The 24,799-nt window shown below is 36.4% G+C and overlaps 1 protein-coding gene across 1 annotated transcript in view; it reads right to left on the reverse strand.

The window, feature by feature from the left end:
* Positions 1-98: 98 nt before the first annotated feature.
* nlgn3b (neuroligin 3b) overlaps positions 99-24,799 on the reverse strand; it is a 37,332-nt gene continuing 12,631 nt past the window's right edge. The window contains exons 5-8 of the mRNA XM_051674593.1: positions 20,303-20,488; positions 6,280-6,404; positions 4,375-5,042; positions 99-3,055 (exon numbers count right to left, since the gene is read on the reverse strand). Of these exons, the coding sequence (XP_051530553.1) occupies positions 2,179-3,055; positions 4,375-5,042; positions 6,280-6,404; positions 20,303-20,488 (1,856 nt within the window). The 3' untranslated portion in view covers positions 99-2,178. The remainder of the gene's footprint in view (positions 3,056-4,374; positions 5,043-6,279; positions 6,405-20,302; positions 20,489-24,799) is intronic.

Below are 24,799 nucleotides of genomic sequence, written 5' to 3' on the forward strand. Positions count from 1 at the left end.
CACAATAAGGCTAGTGTGTGGTTTGGAATAAATATTTTGTGTTCTTTTTATGGAGCACACGCCAACAAATATATAAATAGACACATTATTACATAGCTATCAATTTGGGTACATTTACTTCTAATATTTATTTATTTTGTATAAGACTAATTATTGACTAAACATAACCTTACCTCTAAAATAAAACTTTTAGCATTTTTAGAATAAAAAAAATAAATAAAAATAAATAAATAAATAAATAAATAAAAAACAGCATTTGATTTATTTAAGAATCAATTTTCCAATTTCCAATTCATGAATGTCCCCAATGGAAGGATTTGTTCCCAAACTACAGCTATGTACACACACTTCAGTCTCAGTCAAATTTAAAGAACAAGGAGAAGGAAAACTCAATATTTACTTCAAATCTGAGGCAGAAATGTACAGAGTATAAAAGAACAGACTTCTGCAAGCTGTTGTACCAACAGACCTGAGCAGCTGCACACAGGTTGACCCCAGCCAGGAGAGACACACTTGGTGTTGTCTGACTCCATGGATCCATTAACCAGTGTCTTTCCTTTTCAAAGTCCAAATGAATTCAAACTGTTGTCAATACTGCAAATTATTTTATAAAGCTGTAGAACTTTCACACAAATACATTTAAAGACAAACTTTCTGCTGGTTACCAAGGAAACTGTATCCAGATTTGGCACAAAATTCATGGCAGGGGTGGTTAGCATGGGTAACATGAATAATCTAACCATCTGGCAGGATATGACACCATTACTACACTACTGTACCCCTGTGAAATCTCTGTGCAGTTCCATAGTAAACACAATATTTTTTAATTACCTTTGTCAGAAAACCCCTGTGCTCGGTACATATCACCACATTCATGTTTCATAGGAAAGAATAGCATCATAAGTTCTCAGCAAATCCTGTATGTCATGAGTAATGTCATAAGTGACATCATATACTGTAACTGTATGAGTGATGTTATATCACTGATAAATACAGAAAAAAATCTCAGTGCTTTTAAATTTAACATTTTCACAAAACATATCAAACAAACTCAGATACGATACATATTTCAAATGATTAAAAAGCATTTGCACAAAATGATAACATTAAGCATGACACAAATTATCTAAAGATGTTTAACTTGAAAATTCTACACTACACATTCGCTTTCTCTCACTCACAAATAATCACACACACACACAAACAGACACACACACTGTGTTCTTTAAAATACTTGATTTGATCTGCTTGTGTAATCTATACAAATAAATGAATAGTTTATACCAAAAGTAAACTGCACAATTCATCCATTCAGAGAGAGAAAGAAAAAAGAAAGAGAGAGAGACGCGGTGTAAAATACTTTTTCATTTGTACTGTAACGCAAAACGGGTTTAGGGTCCAAAATCAATCTGGGCTTAAAATGACTCTTTGCTATGGAAAAAATCTGAGCTTAAAAACGATTAGAAATCATTTTTCCAACACATTCAAAAAAGCTGTCTGTACATTAACGTTAATACATATGTTATAACTGTACAATAGTCGTTAATATGCTTGTTATTACATGTTATTACATATCTTATAATAAGAGCTTGGTTGGCTCACAATGAACCACATATGGGGCTCCAGCAACCTCTACTGTTCTTTCTCTGTGCTCCGCCTGCAGGGTTTAAGAGTCTTGCAGCACCACCTAAAGTCAGCTGCGGTATTGCAGCTCATCCTCAGGTAGTCTGGCCTTTCTACTGTATATGGTTCTGCACAGCAGGTTCTTATCTATTCTTATAATGTGAATGTTGTCTCTCCAGACATACAGTAAGTCACTCTAGAAGCAGTGTGAGACTGACACCATTCATTCTGGTTCACATTGTATTGCACCAGTGTGTTGCACTGACACACTTCATTATGGTGTATATAGTGTTCATTTGGATTTATCCTGATGAATTGCATTGATTCATATTAGTGAAGGAAATCTAAGGTGATTGTGCTTGTGTTATGTATTGTGTTCACCTGCTATTGTACTTTCTAACACAGTTATAACAGTTTGCACCACTTTGATCTGGTTAAATACTGATAGTAATAATTGATTGGAATTGCTGTGATTGTGTTGTAGAGATTTGTTGTGTTCATTTACTGCATGTGAGTGTGGTGAGGTGGTGTGTGGGTATGTGTTTGTATTGCATGTTATACACGTGTTGTTGAGTGTGGGTGGGGCAGAGTGGTGGAGTTGTATCCATGTGTGAATGTGTTGTAAGGGTGCATGCTGGGATACCCCATCAAAGAATTGGGTGACATGGTAATGGTGTTGGGTGTCATGGTAACACTATTGGGTGTCAAGGTTACAGTGTTGGGTGTCATACTGCCACTATTTGGTGTCATGGTGACAGAACTTGGTGTCATGAGAGGGGTGTCATCCGGTGATCGATGAAGCGTGAGGGCATAATCCCGCGGAGAAGATGCTGGTGTCAAACGGAGGGGGTCGCACAATGACCCTTCCTCTTGATTCCCCCCTGAAATGGAGGTGGGTGTATAGCTGAGGTCATTGGGCGGGGTCTGTCGTTGAGATGCAGCCTGAGGAGGCGTGTCCTGTCTACTGCGCTTGTCCTTGCGATAGTAGAGTGCAGCAAAGGCCAGCACATTGAGGAAGAGGAGCGAAGCTCCAACGGCGATAGTAACGCTCAGCTCGGTGGAGTAATCGCGTGGGTTGGCGATGACCAGCGGTCCACTGCGTGCTGTGGACTGGGGGGGCTGTTTACCAGGGGTACGAACCTTGTTGGGGCGGGGTGTGGCGCTGTGAGAGCTATGCGTTGTCAGAAGAGGTGGAACCCTTGTTGTGGTCGACGTGTAGTGGAACATGTCATGCAGGTTGTACAGGTGAGGTACCAGGTGCTTCCAGAAGGCCACTTTTGTAGCACGATAATGATCCCGAACACGTGGTTTTAGCCCGATGTGCAGGTACAGCTGGTCATGGGGACTGTATTTGGCCCACGTCACTTCCTCAAAACGGTTTGCCTTAGTGTGGATGAACTTGGTGTCCTGAGGAACTGGCTTGTTTGGATCCCTAACCGCATAGACAGACAAATACACACACACACACACACACACACACACACACACACACACACACACAAAATTAATTAACTGTTCACACACACTGTATAAAGTGAACACAAACACACATTATTATGACACAAAGTCATTATACACACATATAAATATGAATTATTCAGATCTGATTATTGAAATTACAGATCTGAATGAAACATATATATATATATATATATATTTTAAGTGTGAATACATATTTGTGCTTGTGTGTATGAATGTGTTTAAAGGGATAGTTTATCCAAAATTTTTAATTCTACAATCGCTTACTCATATCGTTTAACTTGTAGTGGCCAAATATATTTGTAATTAAGTAAAAGTGAAAATATTGTGAATTGCTCAGCACACGTAAGCAAACGGACTGAACTAGGAGCACATCTGTTACTCTGAGCAGGAGATGGAGTTGCACTAATACAATGGATGAAATCATGCACTAATACAATACTGACAGGACAGAGCAGCACACATAACCTTTTAAGTGAGCAGCGCAATCAGACTATTTATTTACTTATTTAAATCGCTGCCCTTTACGGTTTAATAATTGCATAAGGTTATCGCACAATTTTGATTTTATTTAGATTAATTAGATAAAGCCCTAACTTATATATACTGTATATATACAGTATGTATGTGTGTGTGTTATATGAATATACTGTATATATTAATGCTACATGCTACAGTATTCTACAGTAATAACACAAAACATTAAAATGTGAATGCGCATAAACCTCTTGTGACCCCGTGTCCACATTAGTGGATGTTGTATTTTGGCTTCACTATATGAAATACATAATTGAATTTAAACCGACTAATCTCAAGGGGGCCTGGGTAGCTCAGCGAGTACCACCCCTAGAGTCGCTGTGATGCTGTGAGTTGTTTTGTTGTCTGATGTCATGCACTGGACTGTAAACAAATTCATCTAATTGATTATGGAATGTCAGGAATAGTTAAATTTGCAACTGTATATTCTCTACAGTATAGAGTTTAGATATTTAGAAATAGTCTAGTTGCAAATGAATGAACTATCTGACATTCTGTTTTGACTTGGAATAATGAAAAACTTTACTTTCACCTATGCTATGGTTCTGTATGGTTAATCTGTATGTTGCTGTACTTTCTACTGTTAAATTGCTCTGCAGTTGATAAAGCACAGTTTCATTTTGTGCTGCTTTGTAATTTCCAATTGTTTTGTATTTTACATATTGTTTTGATGTGTTTATTAGGATACTGTTGCATGTGTTTTAGGCTTGGTGTTATTGTGTGGTCCTGTTTTACCCGGTTTTCGCAAAGTTGGTCCAGTAGGTCATGACGACGGCACTCAGCATGATGTCATTGCGGGAGAAGTTGCAGGGAAAGAGTTCTGTTGGGCCAATAAGTGGAATTCCAAACACATAGGGCAGCTCATCACCGTGCGCAGAATCCGCCCATGGAGGTTTCATGGGGCTCTGGCAGTGATGGTAGAATGCATAGAAGAAGGTTGGAGAACCATAGCGTGCGTGCAGGTCTGCCGTCACCACAGCTGGCTCCACCCACTGGTGATCCGTAAACATGGCCACCAGAGTTTTGCGCCGAGTTTCAGGATTGTCCCGGTCAGCCCAGTCTGTGTACATGAACTTTATGGTCTCTCTCAGAGTGTCCTTTCCTTCTGGGTAACCATATAGACCATCCACAAAATCGGAGACTGCAAAGTCAAAATCCGAACCAGACACTCCACCCTCTTCTGGCTCCACCACACCCTCTACAAAGCGGAAACCCTCCCCTTGGTTGACGCCCAACATGATGTCATAGTTAAGGAACTCCCCCTGCTCCATGAGCACTTCAGGGTCATCAGGGATGAGGTCACCATCAATTACAGGCCCAAAGGCCACATGGAAGCGTGCTGGCTGAATTTCCTGTTCCACCAACTCCCTGTAGCTACGCTTCTGCATGCAGAGGACCAGGTCCTGTATAAAACACACACACATGCAACTATTATATCACCTTCACCTACACAGTTGATAAAAATGGTTTCAACCAGCTGATCTGAAAAAGTCCTTTTCACTATATGTACTGTTTCAAGACAGCTTTACAGAAAATCATGCCTTAAAAAACTCTTATCAGCCAAAACTATGAAAACCGAAAACAATGGAATTCAAAATTGTTTGTTTTATAAACCAGTTTCTGCTTCCACAGGCATGCAATGTTAACTCATTACCAGCCCACATGGAATCTGCATACAGAAAGCTCTGTGGATTTTCACAGAATTGTTATACCTGTTATTCACAAATTTCAACACATACCATAACCCTTGTGTGTTTGTTTATTAAATATTTTGGCTATCTGCATTGTTTTTCTTAGCTTCATTTAATACATTTTAACATGCTTACACCCATTCTGCAAAATTTTGCAGATTTTTCCACAAAACTTGCACAGAAACATTAAAAAAAGAAAGTAACACTTTACAATAAGGTTCTATTTGTTACCATTAGTTAATACATTTGTTATCACAAACTAACAATGAACAATAATCTTGACTTATTTATCTTGGTTAATGTTAATTATTAAACGTACTATTGCTCATTGTAAGCTCATGTTAGTTCACAATGCACTGACTAATGTTAACATATATAACTTTTTATATAAAATTGTATTAGTTTGTGTAGAAATTAACATTAATCAAGATTAAAAAATGCTGTAAAATTATTTTAGGGGAAAATCTGTAGAATTTTGCAGAATGAACTTTTATTTTTAATTTCCAATTTGTCATTTCCAATACAGTATTTTTTGCATAGGGTTCAGTGTTTATGCAATTTAGCATAAACCAAGATTAATAAAAGTATTGTTGATTTCTTGTTCCTTTTAACTATTGCATGAACAACTGTTAACAAATGCATCCTTATTGTAAAGTGTTACCAAATAAAAAACACTTCTGACGCTAATCATAACATAACCTTATTTTAACTTATCATCAGCAGGTGTGGGAAAACAATTATGAAGAAACAATTATACTCTCTATTGACATATGCTGGCATTAGTTAAGGTGTTGTGTATTATAAAAACATAAACAGACATATGTTTCATTTCAATCTCACTTGACAAGGTTTTACATAATATATCCTAGTTTCAGTGTGTTTGCAGTAAATAATGTCTCAATAATTTTAAAGTCATAGATTAATTAATAGAGAAATCTTTGAGTCTTACATGAGTGTCAAGGACATTACAGCCAACACGCTCTGCAAGGAGACGAGTGTATTTCACAGGTTGATAGTTCACTGACCAACTGGACAGAGCTGAGCCACTCTGAATGATTGCTCTGTGGAACAAACCTATTGAGAGTGAGAGAGAGAGAGAGAAATGTGAGAATAAAATATATTAAATGTCATATCAATATTCCAGCAAACATAAGTATATTAGTACTCTATTATCAAAGAAGGTCCATCCAAATTCATGGTTTTTAAGAGCCTTTATGTGATACCATGACCCTCACAACAAATAGGTGATGGACACCTACTACTGCGTAATGCCTACTACAGAATCAATAACATTTTTCATCCACCACAGTTTTTCATCCACCACAGTTATTAAATTAGATAATTAAATATAGTAGCAGCACATGTTTAACAGGTCATTTTTTCTGCCAACGAATAACCTAATGATCTAATGCTGTTAGGTCATTCCAGTCACCTAACCATCACTAGCCAAAACTGGCTTAACTAAACTACCCACCACTGATCCACAGCTCCAAATCTGTCTTTGGATGGGCAACAGACTTTAGGTACACCGATATATCGGTTTTACAGATTAATCTGTGATGATAATTGATTTTTGGAACAATCGATTATGGGCAAAAGTCTATGCCGATAGTTGCTGATAGTTTTTTTTTTTTACTCAGTGTTCCTCTGTTGCTGGCACTGGAGGATTCTGTAATTAGAACGGTTTGGTTCTACAGCAGTGGTTCTCAACCAGGGGGTCGGGACCCACTAGGGGGCCTCAGCACACTTCCAGGGTGGGCCTCAAGATCTCTTAAAAACATTTAATATAAGGTAGATTGTTATATTTTTTTTATAGAATTTTTAAAATTCAACTTACTGAAAATGCAAAAAAAAAAAAAAAAACATTAACTCCCTTTGCAGCTTGAACATGCAGTTCTAGACATTTCTGGAATCACAAAATGTTCAACCATATTTTTATCCTCACTTCAATGCATATTATGATTAGATAATCAAGTGTTCTAAATTAAATCGAGGGCATGCAAAAAAATAAAGTATAAAAAATTGGGCAGTGGTGGCTTAGCGGTTAAGGCTCTGGGTTATTGATCAGAAGGTTGGGGGTTCAAGCCCCAGCACTGCCAAGATGCCACTGTTGGGCCCTTGAGCAAGGCCCTTGACCCTATCTGCTCCAGGGGTGCTGTATCATGGCTGACCCTGCACTCTAACCCCAGCCTAGCTGAGATATGTGGAAAAAGAAGAATTTCATTGTATATGTGCAAATGTGTGATAAATAAAGAAAATTATAAATTGAGACTACAGAAAAATGCCCTTATTATTATTAATTAATAATAAACCTCATTCCTCATTAAAGGGTCATGAAACCTAAAAACATATTTTTTTGTGATGTGAACAGATATGTACAGGATGCACATCACTAAAAACAATTATGTTTATTGCATAGGGTTAAGTGGTTATTTTTTCATTTTATTGAGCCATTTCGTTTTTCTGATTTCAAAAGGAAAGTTGAAGCAACGTCACAAAAATGAGGTATATGTGAGTTATTATTATTAAGACAGCATGCATTCACTCCACATTATTCATGAGAAGGAACGCTTCCATCCAATCACAGGGCTGCCTCATTCATGAGCTCACATTACAGCCACAGTGGAGAATTTAAACTCATGACATAGATGTAACCACTGTTCCACAGGCGCGAGATTTCAATAGAACTTTTACACTAAACACTGTGATGAGATCGAAATCATTCCACAAAACGCACCGCAGTCCATAACCGGGCAACCTCGAGCATTTCTTGGCTGCAGTTGTGCAAGTCCGGCTCCAAACACATAATTTATGAGGGAGGGCTACCAGTGCTGATTCCATCGCTTATTCTCCGTGTGTCGGATAATGGACATAAGATTGAAATCACAAGTCAGAATGGACTACAGTCCACTCCATAACCATACAGAAGCGAGCATGTTGGTTGGTTGGCAGCTGTTGTGCTTAAATATGAGGCAGAAGTGTATTCCAGGTGCTAGCTGCCTTGAGATGTCACACAGGTCACATAAACTGCAACACATAGAGACAGTATCACCTAGATATCACATAGAGACTGTGTTTGTTCCACAAACTACCAAACACAAAACTCTCACTAAATCATTTAGAAAAAATGTGATTAAGGTCAAACTTGAAAAAAAAAAAAAAAAGAAAAAAAAAAGAAGAAAAATTTAAGATACGCGTCATATAAAGGTAGAGCTACTAAATATTAGATCTCTTTCTACCAAAGCACTAATTGTAAACGAAATTATTACAGATCATAGTTTGGATGCGCTCTGTTTGACTTAAACCTGGCTTAAACTGGATGAATATATTCATTAAAATGAATCTACTCCCCCATTTTATTGTTATAACGTCTAAAGGGTCGAGGAGAAGGTGTTGCTACAATTTACAGTGAAGTTTTTGGTGTTACTCAGTGGCTTACGGTTATAAGATTTAGTCTTTTGAACTAATAATTCATTATCAGATATAAATAAAAAATCGTCTTTTGCCCTTGTTACAGTATTATTTTGGTTTCCTTGGTGAATTTGCAAATTTTCGATCAGATCTAGTAGTTATTGTAGATACAGCTTTAATTGTTGATGACTTCAACATTCACATAGATAATGAAAATGAAACATTGGGATTAGCATTTATTATATTCTCAACTCTCTTGGAGTCAGATAAAATGTGGCAGGACCAACTCATTGTCATAATCATATGCTAGATTTAATTCTGTCATATGGAGTTGATGTTGATTCTACAGAAATTCTACTGCAGAGCGATGACATCTCAGATCATTACCTCGTCTCTTGTTTGTTGCGATCAGCTAATGTTACTCAATCTACACCATGCTATCGTTCAGGCAGAACTATTCTTTCGACCACTAAAGATAGCTTCACTAATAATCTTCCAGAATTGTCTCACATACTCACAACTTGATGTAATAACAGAAAGTATAAATACAGTCTTCTCAAGCACTCTTGATAGTGACGCCCCCCCTTCGATTAAAGAAAATTAAAGAAAAAAGCCTCGCACCATGGTACAATGATCACACTCATGCTCTCAAGAGAGCAGCTTGGAAAATGGGGCACAAGTGGAAGAATACAAAATTAGAGGTATTTCACAGTGCATGGAAGGATAGTGTCTGTAGCTACAGACAGGCACTAAAAGCTGCCAGGTCAGCATATTTTAGCAAACTCATAGAAAATAATGACAATAATCCTAGGTGTTTATTCAGTACTGTGGCTAAATTGGTTAGGAATAAAGCATCGACTAAACCAGATATTCTGTCGCAGCACAATAGTAACGACTTCATGAATTTCTTTACTGATAAAATTGAGATAATCAGAAATAAAATTGGAACTATGCAATCAACTGTCACAGCACCTCAGAAAACAGTGTCTCATAATTTTGCTCACGAGCAACTTCAATCCTTCAATGTCATAGGTCATAAAGAGCTAACAAAACTTATCAAAAAATCAAAAGCCACAACATGTATGTTAGATACAATACCAACAAAGCTCTTAAAAGAGGTATTCCCAGTAATCTCAGAACCTCTTATTAATATTATTAACTCCTCGCTCTCCTTAGGACATGTCCTAAGAAACTTTAAAATGGCAGTTATCAAACCACTTATTAAGAAGACACAGCTTGATCCTAGAGAATTGGCTAATTACAGACCGATTTCAAATCTACCATTTATGTCGAAAATACTAGAAAAGTTAGTGTCCTCCCAACTATTTTCATTTATACAGAAAAATGTAATATATGAAGAATTTCAGTCAGGATTTAGGCCCCATCACAGTACAGAGACTGCACTTATCAGAGTTACAAATGACTTGCTCTTATCATCTGATCGCGGCTGTATTTCTCTTCTAGTGCTTTTAGATCTTAGTGCTGCCTTCGACACGATAGATCAAGACATTCTCATAAATAGGCTGGAGAACTATGTTGGCATTAGTGGACTTGCATTAGCATGGTTTAGGTCCTATTTATTAGACTGAGGAATTGTCAAATCAAACAAAAGTTAAGTATGGAGTGCCAAAGGGATCAGTTTTAGGACCTCTGCTTTTCTACTTGCTTCCCCTGGGAGATATTATCAGGAATCATGGAATAAGTTTCCACTGTTATGCCGACGATACCCAACTTTATATTTCTTCTAAACCCAACAAAAATTCACAAATCTCCAAATTAGCAGAGTGTATCAGTGAAATCAAAGATTGGATGGCCAGAAATTTCCTTCTTCTCAACTCCGAAAAAACAGAGGTACTATTGATTGGACCAAAAACCTCTAAAAATAAGCAGCTAAAATATAATTTGACTCTCGATGGATGTACTGTTACGTCGTCTTCTACAGCAAAGAACTTCGGTATTATATTTAATACCAATCTGTCCTTGAAAATCACATTTTCAATGTTTGTAGAACAGCATTCTTCCACCTGAGAAATATTGCTAAATTATGACATATGCTCACTGTTGCTGATGCCGAAAAACTAATTCATGCATTCATGACCTCAAGACTAGATTACTGTAATGCATTACTGGGAGGATGTCCAGCAAGTTCAATAAATAAACTTCAATTGGTTCAAAATGCAGCTGCCAGAGTGCTGACTAGAACCAAGAAATATGATCATATTAGCCCCATTCTATCACCGTTATATTGGCTACCTGTTACATTTCATTTAATTTTAAAATTCTGTTAACTACATACAAAGCTTTGAATGGTCTAGCTCCACAGTACTTAAGTGACCTTCTGACACGTTATATTCCATCATGTTCATTATGATCACAAAATTCTGGCTTGTTAATAATTCCAAGAATATCAAAATCCACAAAAGGAGGTAGATCCTTTTCATACTTGGCTCCCTAACACTGGTCGGGATGCTGACACACTCACTCAGTTTAAATCTAAACTAAAGACTCATTTATTTAGCCAGGCATACACCTAATTTATCCTACAACTCACAATTAAGCTACTTTAGTTAGGTCTCATGATCTATAACTCTGCATAAAATTGAATGGCATCTACGCTAATATAATTTTTTTTGTTTCCATGTCTCAACCTTGGGATTCATATCCCGAGGTTACCAGAGCCAGCCATATCCAGCACCGTTCCTGCTTGGTGACGGACTCCACTGCTACGTGCCGCAAACTACAGCCGGTGCCAGCCAGACATCACTTCAGTCTTTTGACTTCAGAGGATGAACTGATGCCAGCTCCAGCTGTAAGACATCGGATACTTCATATGCCACTGCCTGAACCTTGGACTAAGGATGGACCCCACTGAACCTCACCGAAATGACCTGCAGGTTGAACTGCGATGCACCTCATTAATCTCTGCCTGCATCACCTTTGTCTATTGATGGACTACACTCTTCAAATGGAACACATAGACTATTATTTAACTGCCAACAAAAGCCTTCATCAGCCAACTAACAAAGGACAATGCATCTATGTGAACTTCTGCAGTTAATCCAGGTTGGACTTCAAAGACATTAGTCATTAATCTTAAAGTAAAAAAAAAAAAAAAAAAAATATATATATATATATATATATATATATATATATATATATATATATATATATATATATTTATTTATTTTTTTTTTTTTTAAACAAAGGACCTTAACACTTACTTAATTTACAAATTTAAAACCAAGACTTCCACTGCACATATATAATTAGTATTGGCATTATATTCATGTTGTTTAGCCAGAGGGGAACTGGCACCCACAGTGAGCCTGGTTTCTCCCAAAGTTATTTTTCTCCATTAAAAAACATCTTATAGAGTTTTGTGTTCCTTGCCACGGTCGCCTTCAGCTTGCTCACAGGGGTTCTAAATACAATTATTATTTAATTATTTAATTTCTATACACAATTTACAATAATCTTTAATCAAACTACACAATGATCACTCTAAGACTTTATAGATATTACAGTTTAATTTTTGGTTAATGCATGATTTCCTGTAAAGCTGCTTTGAAATGATGTGTGTTGTGAAAAGCGCTATACAAATAAAAATTACTTGACTGTTAAGGGAGGCTTTTCTGTTTATATGGCGCCTATCGCGTCTTCTCGCCGTGTGTCTGATCATAAACAGGACAACACGATGGCTTGTTCAAAATCAGAAGACAGTGATGAAAACCGAAAACTCAAAGTCATTTAAACTCTATCTTTGATCTACTTTACATCAAGTTTCCAGGATTTATGCCTACTGTTTTGTAGCCATGACAATGGAGTTGAAATACTGGATAACTTTACACAGACCAGGTAAGCGATTTTATCACACTAGAGTCATGTTAAAATGTATTATGCTTAAGTATTGTGTCTATACTTTTTAAAAACGCTGTGTATATGTTTTGTGTATCTGACCTGTTTACCGTCATTGTATGTGCCTTATTACTGCACGCATTTTTTTTTTCTGTGCCAAATCAACATTATGCCACAATACTGTATTAAACCCAAAACACTCTTTGTAAGAATAAATATCTATGAATGATTGTAAAGCCTTAAAGCAGTGCTGGTTTTGCTGATAATGTCTGCTTTCATGAGTGCTGTTCTCACTTCATTCTTAAAAGTTTGAACAAAACATACAAATCTTTTTACAGATTTGCAAACTGTTCTAGTTTCTAGTTCAGAATTGTTTTGTTTTTTTATTTTTCATGAGATAATATATTTTTCAATTGTTATATTGACAACTAGCCCAGGTCTCCCCTATATTTGCCATATTCCCTCATGTCAGAAGCCTCATCTCATTATGACATTGCAGGTTTGCTTATTCGCTCACCATGGTCTTTTAATTCCACATAGAATTATAAACCAGAAAGTTGCTTTGGTCCTAGGCACAGAATGAGCCGTGAGTCATCACCATTACTCCTCCAGATAGCTCCATAAGGACTGTCCCTGTAATAAGCTCAAAGTGCCTGCAAGTCATGTAAACAAGTTCCATTGATCTTGTTCATGTGGCTATAACATTTCTATTCTATTTGATTCTATCACATTACTTCAGCCAAGACAATCATTCCATAATGACCACATGCATCTCTGATTCATGCAAATTACTCTACACAGAAAAGTGGAGAAACAACAACTTTAACACTCAACAGCTACACCCTGCATGGTGGAAAACATGCCCACCCACCAGATGGAGTGTGAATTTCTTGAATTTAGGGGTTGATAGTAATCAAACCAGCTACTATCAAACTGAATACAACACTCTCTTCAATGATAGGCTACTGTTACTAATGTTTACATTAAGAGGATGTATCACAAAATGAACAAATAAGTGCAAGTTACAGGCAACACTCCCAAATCAGATCACACACACAGTTGTCTTGGAAAATTGTGAATATATGGTCTTGCTCTATCGCTGTAATGTAGAAGCTATTCTTTAATTAAATCCAACTTTCAGGCAACTAGAATGAAACAAAGTCTGCTAAATGACTAAATGTAAACATCAATATGCAGATTTATTTTAGATTTATAGAGTGCTCCTTGTCTGCAGAATAGCTTTTCTAGTGAACTGTGAAATATATTTTTAATTGTTTGAAGTCACCTGTTCCACTTGGTCTGGAACAGTGCGAATAACTGAAAGAGAGATTTAATCTTAATGATTTAGTATATTTTTTAGAGGAGCAATAAGACTGCAGAAATCACAACAAACAGGACAAAAGGGAGAGAAAGAACTCTATTGCTCCAGGCAGGGCATAGAGTGGGACAGGGATATAGCTTGACAGCTACTTAAATGATAAAGCAATAGGACTAGTGCAGTATGCCGTTTTTGGCCTCACTCTACACACATTGAAATCAAGTGTCTGCTCTACACGGATGACCTGGTTCTGCCGTCCCCACTGATGATGGGCTTTAGAGCTGTCCCTGCTGGAGCAGTAATTACAGAAATGGATAGTGACAGTCAATCTGGACTAAATTAGAATTTACCACATACTAGTTTAAAGGGACAGTTCACCCAAAAATTTAAATTCTATCATCATTTACTCACCCTCATGTTGTAAACCTGTACGACTCTCTCTCTTCTGAGGGACACAAAAGAATTATCAAAAGATGTACATGTAATTTTTTCCCCCTGCAATTACAACAAATGAGGACTGGAGCATTCAAGCTTCAAAAAGGAGGCAGAGGTACCATTAAAATATTATAAAAGTAGTTAAGTCGTTATTCACTGAAAGTTCATGAGAGAAATAATGATGTCTCATTCATGGACAAATGGTTCTTTTGAGTCCATTTGAGACCATTCTTTCATTTTTGAAAGCTCCATTCCTAATCTGGTAATTGCATGGAAGAAATGACCAGAACATTCTAGAAAATTTCTCCATTTGTGTTTCACAGAAGAAAAATAAGTCAAATGGATTTGGAACAACATGAGGGTGAGTAAATAATGACAGAATTATCTTTTATTTTTTTATCTATCTATTTTTTTTTTTGGTGAACTATACCTTTAACTGTTAGGAGGGGTCCTACAACACAACCACATATAAATATTTTGAAGTTTAAGTAAGTGCATCTACTGTAGATAGAACAACATATTATACAAAATTACAATTCAGTAAAATAAATGCACCAATAATAGAGTAGATGAAATTATATTATTTGGAAATACAAAACTAAGACATTCCTGTATATGAATAAGAAATATAAGGACCAGCTTCAATCCAAAATTTCCAAAGAGAGAGAGGGAGAGAGAAAGGGAGGTAAACAGAGGCAGAGAGAAAGAAAGAGTGAGATGAGGAAACGTAGCAGAGACAAACCGTTATCAATATATTGAAAAAAACAATGTTGTAGGATCAATAACCCTGCAGGTGTGATTAGCTCTGATCTCTGTAAAACACACTTAGATACACACACACACACACACACACACAAACACACACCTAGACACACCTACAAACACACTCGAGTACCACAACTCAGGGATAAGGCTGATGAGGCAGGAGAGGAGTTACCATAGTAACAGCAGAGATTACCGTGGTAAAGGAAGCTTGGATGTGACAGTACTCATGGTTGCAAATGCAGCTGTCTCAGCAGTTATGGACCGCAATAATGCACAAGGCCCTTACAGAGACAAACCTTTAAGTGCATTAGCAAAGGTCTTAGAGAGAACATATTTGAACTGTATTCTTACTGTATATATCTATTTAACTGATAGAACAGAGAATTACTTACAAGGGCATAGGTTTGGTTTGAAAGTTGGTAGGGACATATTGCAAGGATATTATTCAAAATGTTGGTATTAAGAAAATGCGAGAAAGTCAGTCTGGTTATATAGGCAAAATAACATTATTACCTCATATAACAAGTCAATTTCTTATTTCTCTGCCCCACAATATTAAATATTATCCTTTTTAAAAAAAAAAAAAAATTCTAAAGAATAAACAAATTAAGAACTGACCACTAGGGCTGCACGGTTAGGAGGAAAATTGTGATATGCTATAAACTTGGATAATTTGACAGCGATATGCGATGTGCTAAACCTAAGATTAATGCGTCAAATTCAAATGTTATATTTTGGAAGAAGATTTACCTTGAGAAAATTATACCCAAGGGAAAAGAAGATGACATTCTGTAAAATGTATTATCCAGCATTAAAAAAATGGAAGGGTAGCATAAGTTAACAATTTACATGTGCAAAATGACATCACAAGATAAACAAATTATGGGAAAAATGGAACACTGACATTTTCCCCCACTTTCTTTTCTCATATTGTTTATTTATATGTACTTACTTTTTTATCTGAAAAAGTAGGCCTCCTGAACAAAGTAGGTTTTAGGATTAGCCTACAACTCATGACTTTTTTATTTTTATTACAAATGCCTTATTTTATTGCCAAAATATTATTATTCAATCTATGTTCTTCTCCAATGTGCAAAATAAAACCCTTATTGGGAGTTATACCAGCATCTTAAAATCCTGCACCTCTGACACATTGGTTAAAATTTTAAGATGTCTTCCTCAAGAGGTTGCATACCAGCCGAAAAAAACAGAATCCTCCCTCGGGCTGCATGCAAAAATCAGAATATGTTTTACTTTTTGACAGGGAAAATTTTTACATGAAAAGTATGCTTGTTTAAATCTATTAATTTCAAGGATTGGACGTTAAGATACCCATGGAAATCTGCCTGTTATCTCTAGAAAATGATTTTTTAAAAATCTTACAAATGACTGTGATGCATCCTGAACAGCGCTGATAAAAGTAACAGGTGCCACATGACAACACCGTTTATGAGCTGCTTCAGAAGAGGTAGGACAATAATTTACACATTAATAATTATACCAAGGACCTTTAATAGTCATATGAAAATAAAAACATAGTATAAATTGAAAGTATTTTCTGTGTGGTAAAATTGCCCAAATGTTGTTCGGGACATTTCCGATTGTCTGAAAGTTAGTAGGGACATGTCCCTATCATCCCAACATAAATCTACGATTAAGATTACTTATCTTTACTTACTTACCATTATCAGAATCCTTATGTGCAGTTTTTATAACCACAAACTGCTTTACATTTACCTTTATTTTCTAAAAAATTTTGATTGTTAATTTATTATTGAATATGCTTAACTGTTTTCAATATTGGTTTTCTCAAAGTGCACTCAATGTCCTCTCATCTTGGTCTGTTTTAATGCAATGTTGAATATTTATGGTATTAAACAATTTGATTTGACAAGAACAAACTGACTTTAAACTAATGGCTTTAAAGTTTGGAACAGCATTGAGGAGATATTTCATATTCACAGGTAAAGGAATAGTTCACCCAAACCTTCTCTCATAATTTACAGTCCCCCATGCCATCCTAGATGTGTATGACTTTCTTTATTCTGCTGAACACAAACGAAGATTTTCAGAAGAATATCTCTTTAGGTCCATACAATGCAGGTGAATAGTGACCAAAACTTTGAAGGTCCAAAAATCACATAAAGGCAGCATAAAATAATCAATACTCCAGTGGTTGAATCCATATATTCAGAAGCGATATGATAAGTGTGGGTGGGAAACAGATCAATAATCAAGTCCTTTTTTTAATATAAATCTCTATTTTCACTTTCACATTCTTACATTTTGAAAGTGAAAGTGGAGAATTATTGTAAAAAAGAACTTTTATATTTATCTGTTTCTCACCCACACCAATCATATCACTTCAGATGACATATATTACACCACTGGAGCATTATGGATTACTTTTATGCTGACTTAATGTGATTTTTGGAGCTTCAAATGTCTGGTCACCATTCACTTGCATTGTATGGACCAACAGAGCTGAAATATTCTTCTAAAAATCTTTGTTTTCGTTCAGCAGAAAAGAGAAAGTTATACACATCTGGGATGGCATGAGGGTGAGTAAATGATGAGAGAATTTTCATTTTTGGGTGAAATATCCCTTTAAAGTTATATGGTGATTTAAAGGAACAGCTCAGTCAAAAATGAAAATTTGGTCATAATTTACTCAACTTCATGTTGTTCCAAGCCTGTATGACTTTCTTTCTTCTGTGGAACACAAAAGGAAATGTTCAACAGAAGTTAGGGACTGACAGCCTCAGTCATCATTCACTTTTATTGTGTGGAAAAAGGTGCAATAAAAGTGAATGGTGACTATAGCCCTATTCGAACAGACTAGTTTTCCCTCAGGAGGTTAGAAAAATTCGTGTTTCACAGATGTACTTTGTGATTTTAATCCCGTCCTAATCTGACAAGTCTGTGATTTTCTCACACAACCTCTGTAAAAATTCCATAGCAAATTACCTACTGTTTTTCTGCTAACTCGAGGGTCCTCTGAGAAATCTAATCCCGTCCGAATGCGGATGTCTGTGATTGCTGATATTTAATTTTCACAACGCTTCTCCTCATGTATTTTGACCTACATAAACTACCGTTAAGATTGTATTTACAGTATATGCACAGTGCGCACAATCTTCTGCCTGCTGCGTGTCTTTCAATTTGGATGCAGACTTTTTGCCATCCGACGAAAAATAAGAAAATAAAATTAACAACGAGAGCCAAATCTCGGAAATAGCTTAGACTGGCCACTGTAATATCAGCATCTGGTATGATACTCACCTTAATTTCTCCACTCAGTTACGTAATGTTATAATTATATTTATTATTTATTATTTCATTGGGTTTATTATAAGCAGCCACTTCTATATACTCATCCGAATTTCTAATGTATAATTATTTAATTACAATTAAATAAATAAATAAAATAATAATTTAAAATTAATTTTTAAAATGATACGTAGGCTAATTTTAAATTTAAACTGATAAAATTTGAAAGGTACGTTCATTTTATCACCTAAATTATGTGTTCAAACTTCTGTAACACCCACATCTAGAAAACAGACACTCCCACCTCTGAAATAAACAGAGATCTTTAGTCCTTTTCGAATCAGTTCATTAAATCTCAGACGTCGGGTGATAATAATTGTAACTCAAATATCCTTCAGGAATCTAATCCCGTCTCAATAGGACTTAAGACTAGCTTTCTGCCAAACATCTCCTTTTGTGTTCCATATTGGTTCTGAACAACTTGAGGGCGAGTAAATGGTGACAGAATTAAATTTTTTGGGTGAACTGTCCCTTTAATGAAATATTATGTGTCCCTCTCTTTAAAATTAAGAGTTTTAAATGAAATTTCGGGAGGAACTTGTTCATCTAGTCCTGTCAATCGCAACTCAAGGATATAGTATGAGTGGCTGCTTAATTCAGTCCTGGGACAATCATTCTGGTTTACCCCAAACCTCCAACTTCACCTTTATACTCATTACCTGCCGCGGCCCATGCATTTTAAGTCTAGGCCTTCAGTGCGATTCATGCCATTAAGAAAACGCAGTTTCACAATGAATAAGACACCGTGTGCATTACGTGGCAGTCAACTAATAATACCAATTAACATTTTAAAAACACGTCCACACACGAAAGCTAGAACCAAGGATGTCTAATACCAATAAAAGCTCTCTAATAATATTTGCGATTTAAATTTTGCTTGCAATAAATTTTGTTTCGTCAGGGTACACGGTTACTTTTCAAAACTTGATCTGTCACTGAATGCTCAAGCAGCCTAATTTACAACTCCTGATGTTGCTATAACAATGCAAAAAGCACTTATCAGTTTTCTTGAAGTGAAAATCAGTCCTCCTTTCCTGTTTAATTCATCAATCGCACGATCATGCAGAACATCTCAGGTTTTTAAATCCATAAGGATCTCTTTCTCAATGGCAATAACAGCAGTGATGACAGCTCTTCGCTTTCAAATTACGTACATCGCTTAAAGCGTGATTGCGTCTCTCAAGGCCAGCTAGAAGGCCTGGACTGGGACATATCCTAAAGACCACACCCACCAAGAACAAACAAATCAATCTGATTGGCTGATGACTCTGACAATCTGACTTTAGATGCCTATTCATTTGCACTGTTGAGGGATTCTGTGGAAATTCTGAAGGCCTGAGGGGGTGGAGCTTCACGTGCTGCTTCGGGCTTCGGGCATGCGATTTGTGAAACAGTTGTCACACTTTGCTTGTAAGCATCAAGGAATAAATTCTGATTGGATCAATTTTTTTGTTTTTTGCTGTTCATTTGTAGATGAATTAGGAGTGGAAAATGATTGTAAATACATAGGCAAAAAGGTCAATGAGAATGAAAGGATGAAAAAATATTTATTTATTAGGCATGTTACACCAGCAGAGAAGGCTTTGCTGGCCTTGAGAAATCGCCACTGCTCTTTACTATATATTAACTTTCATTAACTAAGTACTCTTTTAAAGCTTGAGTGGGGTCTTGTGCTCAGGCCCCTCCTGTACGCAAAATCTGTTTGCCTGTGCTTCTCTTAATGATTAAAGGAGCATGTGATCTCATGAATTCAATTTTCCATTCAATTTATTTGTACACCACATTTCACAATCCATGTTGTTCACAAGCTTTACAGAGAATAGTGTCTCATACTAAAGTGAGATTTGGAAATTTTTACCTTCGGAATGGTGTGAAAGAGTAAGCAAACTGACACAGGACGCTCCGATTCCTGAGCCAAACACCGTCACACGGCCAGGATCGCCACCAAAATATCCAATGTTCTTACTGATCCAACGCAGGGCCTGAATCTGATCCAAGAGACCATAATTCCCTTTAGCAGCCTGATCACCAGTGCTTAAAAATCCTAAGAGAGAAATAGACAGACATAAAGAGAGAGAATAGGAGGAGTTGAAAAACTTAATCAATGATCTTGACAGTGAAACTTTCCATAATTAAACATTTCTATGTTGGTGGCAGTTCTTTTAGTGCCTTATCAGCCAGAACAGTTCAACAGATATTTAGACATTTCATTAAATTAATAGTCTTAGAGTCTTAGAATGTCAAAACTGCTTTTATTATACTATGTGAGCACTATTTTGATAGCAGATACTGTAACAGATACTGTGCACTTAAATATCTTGACATTAAAAATCCTTAAATAAAAAACTGAACGTGAAAATGTAATGCATAAGTGCAGATGTAACAGAAAATAACTATATGAGCTACAAAAGCTAATGAGTTTGTTATCTGTTAATAATGTGTGGAGCTGGGTACAACATGTCAGTCTGAGATACAATAATTGAGCTAATATAATATACAGTATTTAATTTTTTTTAAATTTGTTTGAAAAATATATTATTGCACCCGTTCTGAACAACTGTTCACTTTTAAAGATAGATTTTTCAGCTGTTGTTTTATCAACCATATATTGTGGACATATGTTAGAGCTTCTGTGTTCCTTAAGATGGCTTTAGAAAGCTTTTTCCTCTTTCTCTCTCTCTCTCTCTGTGGGTGTTATTCTGTCTGATCACTGTCTGAATTTGAGTATAATATGCAGTGCGAGAACAAAATCTGTGCTATTTTGTGCTTTAGTTGCAGAGATTTAACAGAATAAGAGATCTTTAGTAAAGATGAATACACACAAGGCACACTAACAGCATACTCTCTGAATGAGGCTGTACTGGACTGCTGTGTCCAGCTGTACTGCTCCCGAATGCATTTATAAAATGTTATTAAGGTCTTCAAAAGACTCTGATGTTCTTATAACAGCTGACATGCTTTGTTTGTAGTTACAGTTTCTTTTCTCATGCATGCTGTTCTTGCACCAACTTATTATTCATAGAAAATATCAAATACTCAATAAGAGGCTCAACAAAAAACCACGCTAAAGCATGGGGTCTTTTCGAATGTGACAGATTAACTGCCCAAACCTTGACCACTTATTTCCATGCCAGCAACTGTTTCCCTCTTTATTATTATATGGACAGCTTAAATTCGAGTAATTGCGTGTGTAACAACATAACCACTTATTATTGATTGTTGTCTTTTTTTTTTCTTTTTTCTTATTATTATTTTAACATTATTTCTATATACTGTATCTGTGAATTTGTTATTATTATTATTGTTATTATTCATTTTATTATATTTTTATTGCATTTTGAAAGCTATTGTCAATCCTTCCTGCATTGCTGTATTACATTTTAAAACCAATTAATAGAATTTAAAAATTATCCATAAATGTCTTTTTCAACCTTAAAGGGGTCATGAACTGAGAAATCAAAATTCCCTTGATCTTTTGACATGTAAGAGGTCATTGTACTATAAAAACATCCTGTAAGTTTCAGACTCGTTAGTCTAAAAACAGCTTATATTGAAGCCAATTTGCCAAAACGACAGGATGTGGAATGTGCCACTTTATTACGTAATAGTGTGGCTAAACACCGCCTCCGCAGAAGAAGATCAACGCCTGCTTCTATATCACTGCCTGTTTTTGCCCTGCCCACCGATTCACACATGTAGTAGGTAAATAACGAGAGAGGCAAACGCAGGTCTATGCAGAAACCAAACGATAAAGATGGCTCCGAAGACAACAAGACGCTGTGCATTGCCATGTTGTGGAAAAACACAGTCTTTGCATTGCCTTCCTTCTGATCCCAACATTAGGAAAGAGTGAATGAACTTTATTTTTAATGAAGTTCCAGACCGCGTCAGTAAGAACTTGGTCTTTTGTTCACTTTATTTTACCGCAGATTCATTTACAAATAAGGCACAATTCGACGCAGGATTTTCAGAATGATTGAAAGTAAAAGACGATGCTGTGCCGACTATATTGGATCCGACAGTAATGTCGCACCACACTAGTGTGAGTAACTGTTTTTATTACGTGGTCACTATTGCTTTGTCTGTTATTACAGATCGTTTGATATGTACTGAGTATTTATGTGTTTTTAACCTAAATCACAGCAGCGTCCATCTATGAAGGATGTAGGCTTTCAAACATAGATGCAGAAGTTTACATCGGTGGGCACATAGCTGTCCTTTGGAACTTTGGGTCCTAATCATAGAAGCAAAGGTTTTTTAAATATGCAAAACTGTTAGCCAATCATTCCAGTGGGCATTTACTTCAGAGTCTACAATCCACCACGCCTATTCAAATGGTGTGTTACGATGAGGGGGGTCAAAACAGGACAGAAAATAGCCTATTACTTCTAAATGTTGATGTTTTTTGATGTTGTTGGGCCTCATGTATTCAGATAGAAGACAAAGGCAGGCCTAACAGTCATAAAAAACATTCCTTAAGCCCCCTCCTTCTAAGTCAAATGTTGTACTGATAAAAATCGCGCCAAAATCAAACAAAGGGAGTCCAAAACAGACTACAAATCCATGAAGCCTTGCCCACTAAAGGATCGAGCACTCAACTCCTATTGGATGAGGCACACAACAGAACGTCCCTCAAACATGACATCATCAGGACTTCAAATAATCCTGAAATGCTTCCAAAGTGGCTTCCAGCGACTTAGTTCACCGAATACGGACGTAGCTTTTTGCTGCTCTCCGGTGCAACCTCATGGCATAAGGAAGTAATGTCTGACTTGAAACTGTAGCCATACAATCTCCATCTCGCTGGACAAGTTGAGATTACTCTGTGTTCAACCGAACACTCTAACGGATCCGAAGGAGACCGCCGAGCAATTCGCATCTTCATCCGTTGGCCTACAGAAGTGAAGAGATTAAAGATTTCTCTTCCATCTTCAATCAAGTCGACATTTCTGAGTTCGTACCGCCCTCTGAGAATCAACAGCCGTACCGCCCTCTGAGAATCAACAGCCGTACCGGCCGCCGACAATCAACAGCCGTACCGCCCGCCGACAGCGCGAGGAAACGACCTCTCGTCATCACACGAGCCTCAAGGAACCGGGTCAAAGTTAAAGGACGGAGGAAAACACATTCTACCTGTGTCCTCATGCGATTCAAGTAAGAGGTTTACGTCTGGGCAGAGATAGAATATTATAGCGTGTTATTCTTGTGTTTCAAGGTTTTTGCTTGTACAGTTTACGGACCGCCATGTCCGCTCATTATTAATACTCAGGGTATTAATTATCACGAATTTGTTTTGCTGTATTGTGGTCCAACCAAATTGGACTCTTGTGCATTTTCGCCATCGCGGGTGAGACAGCAACTGAGTTCATCCATTAAAGAGTCAAATAACAAGGGACTTTTACGAGCCCCGCTCGTAAAACCGCGTCTCTGAGTGATGAACACGGCTGCTTTATCTCCAGCTATCGCGAAATCAGCTTTCGAGCTGTCACTTAATCATCTCTCTCTCTCTCTCTCTCTCACTAACCACACTGTCACACACACACCTTATGTGTTATAGGATTATTTTTATTTCCATATCTAATCATATCACTGTTTAGTTTGTAGTTGTAAGTCGGAAGTTCATTGACTGCTTTGTATTAATTATTAATTGATATTACTGCATAAATAAACTTTGTTTGTATTACAAAGAGAAGTGTTTTGGTTTGTTTTGCATACAGCTGTTTCATGCTGACGGGATGTCTGTGCTCGGATTCAAACCTTCATTCATTGTTTTTTTTCCCGAAAATCGATATTCTTCGGATGTCGATTTTCCTAAGAAAACATTCTAATATTGAGACTGTTTTAATATTCGGTTATTAGTCCCTGATTCCAGGGTGGTGCCCCGTCAATGTTAATCCTTATTAATATTCTATTGATTTTTGATAATTGATAATTATCTTTGATTGAATTTGAATGATCAATAAGCTAGTGTTAATTTTAATTAATGTTTCATCGACGTTAACAATGAACGATTATCTTTGATAACTGTTGATTTAAAGGATTAAAAAAAGCTAACATTGATTCTCATCAATGTTCTATTGATTTTAATAATTAATAATTATCTTTGATAATTATTAATTATTGCTAATAACCAAACTTGCTCCTAAACGTAGCGCACTACATTTACTGGAGTCCCATATGAGGTTTTAATGAGTTAGATCCAATTAATTAATTTAAATATTGATTAATAACTACAGAAATAATTACCAATTATTTCTGATAGTAACACTGATCTAAACAACCAGTAAAGCCCTACAATGTAAAAATATTGATAACATTATAAGTGGACCTCAGAGAACAGTACAAAATAAAAAAG

This window comes from Myxocyprinus asiaticus, chromosome 3, assembly GCF_019703515.2.
Source record: "Myxocyprinus asiaticus isolate MX2 ecotype Aquarium Trade chromosome 3, UBuf_Myxa_2, whole genome shotgun sequence".
In the NCBI taxonomy this organism is placed as follows: Eukaryota; Metazoa; Chordata; class Actinopteri; order Cypriniformes; family Catostomidae; genus Myxocyprinus; species Myxocyprinus asiaticus.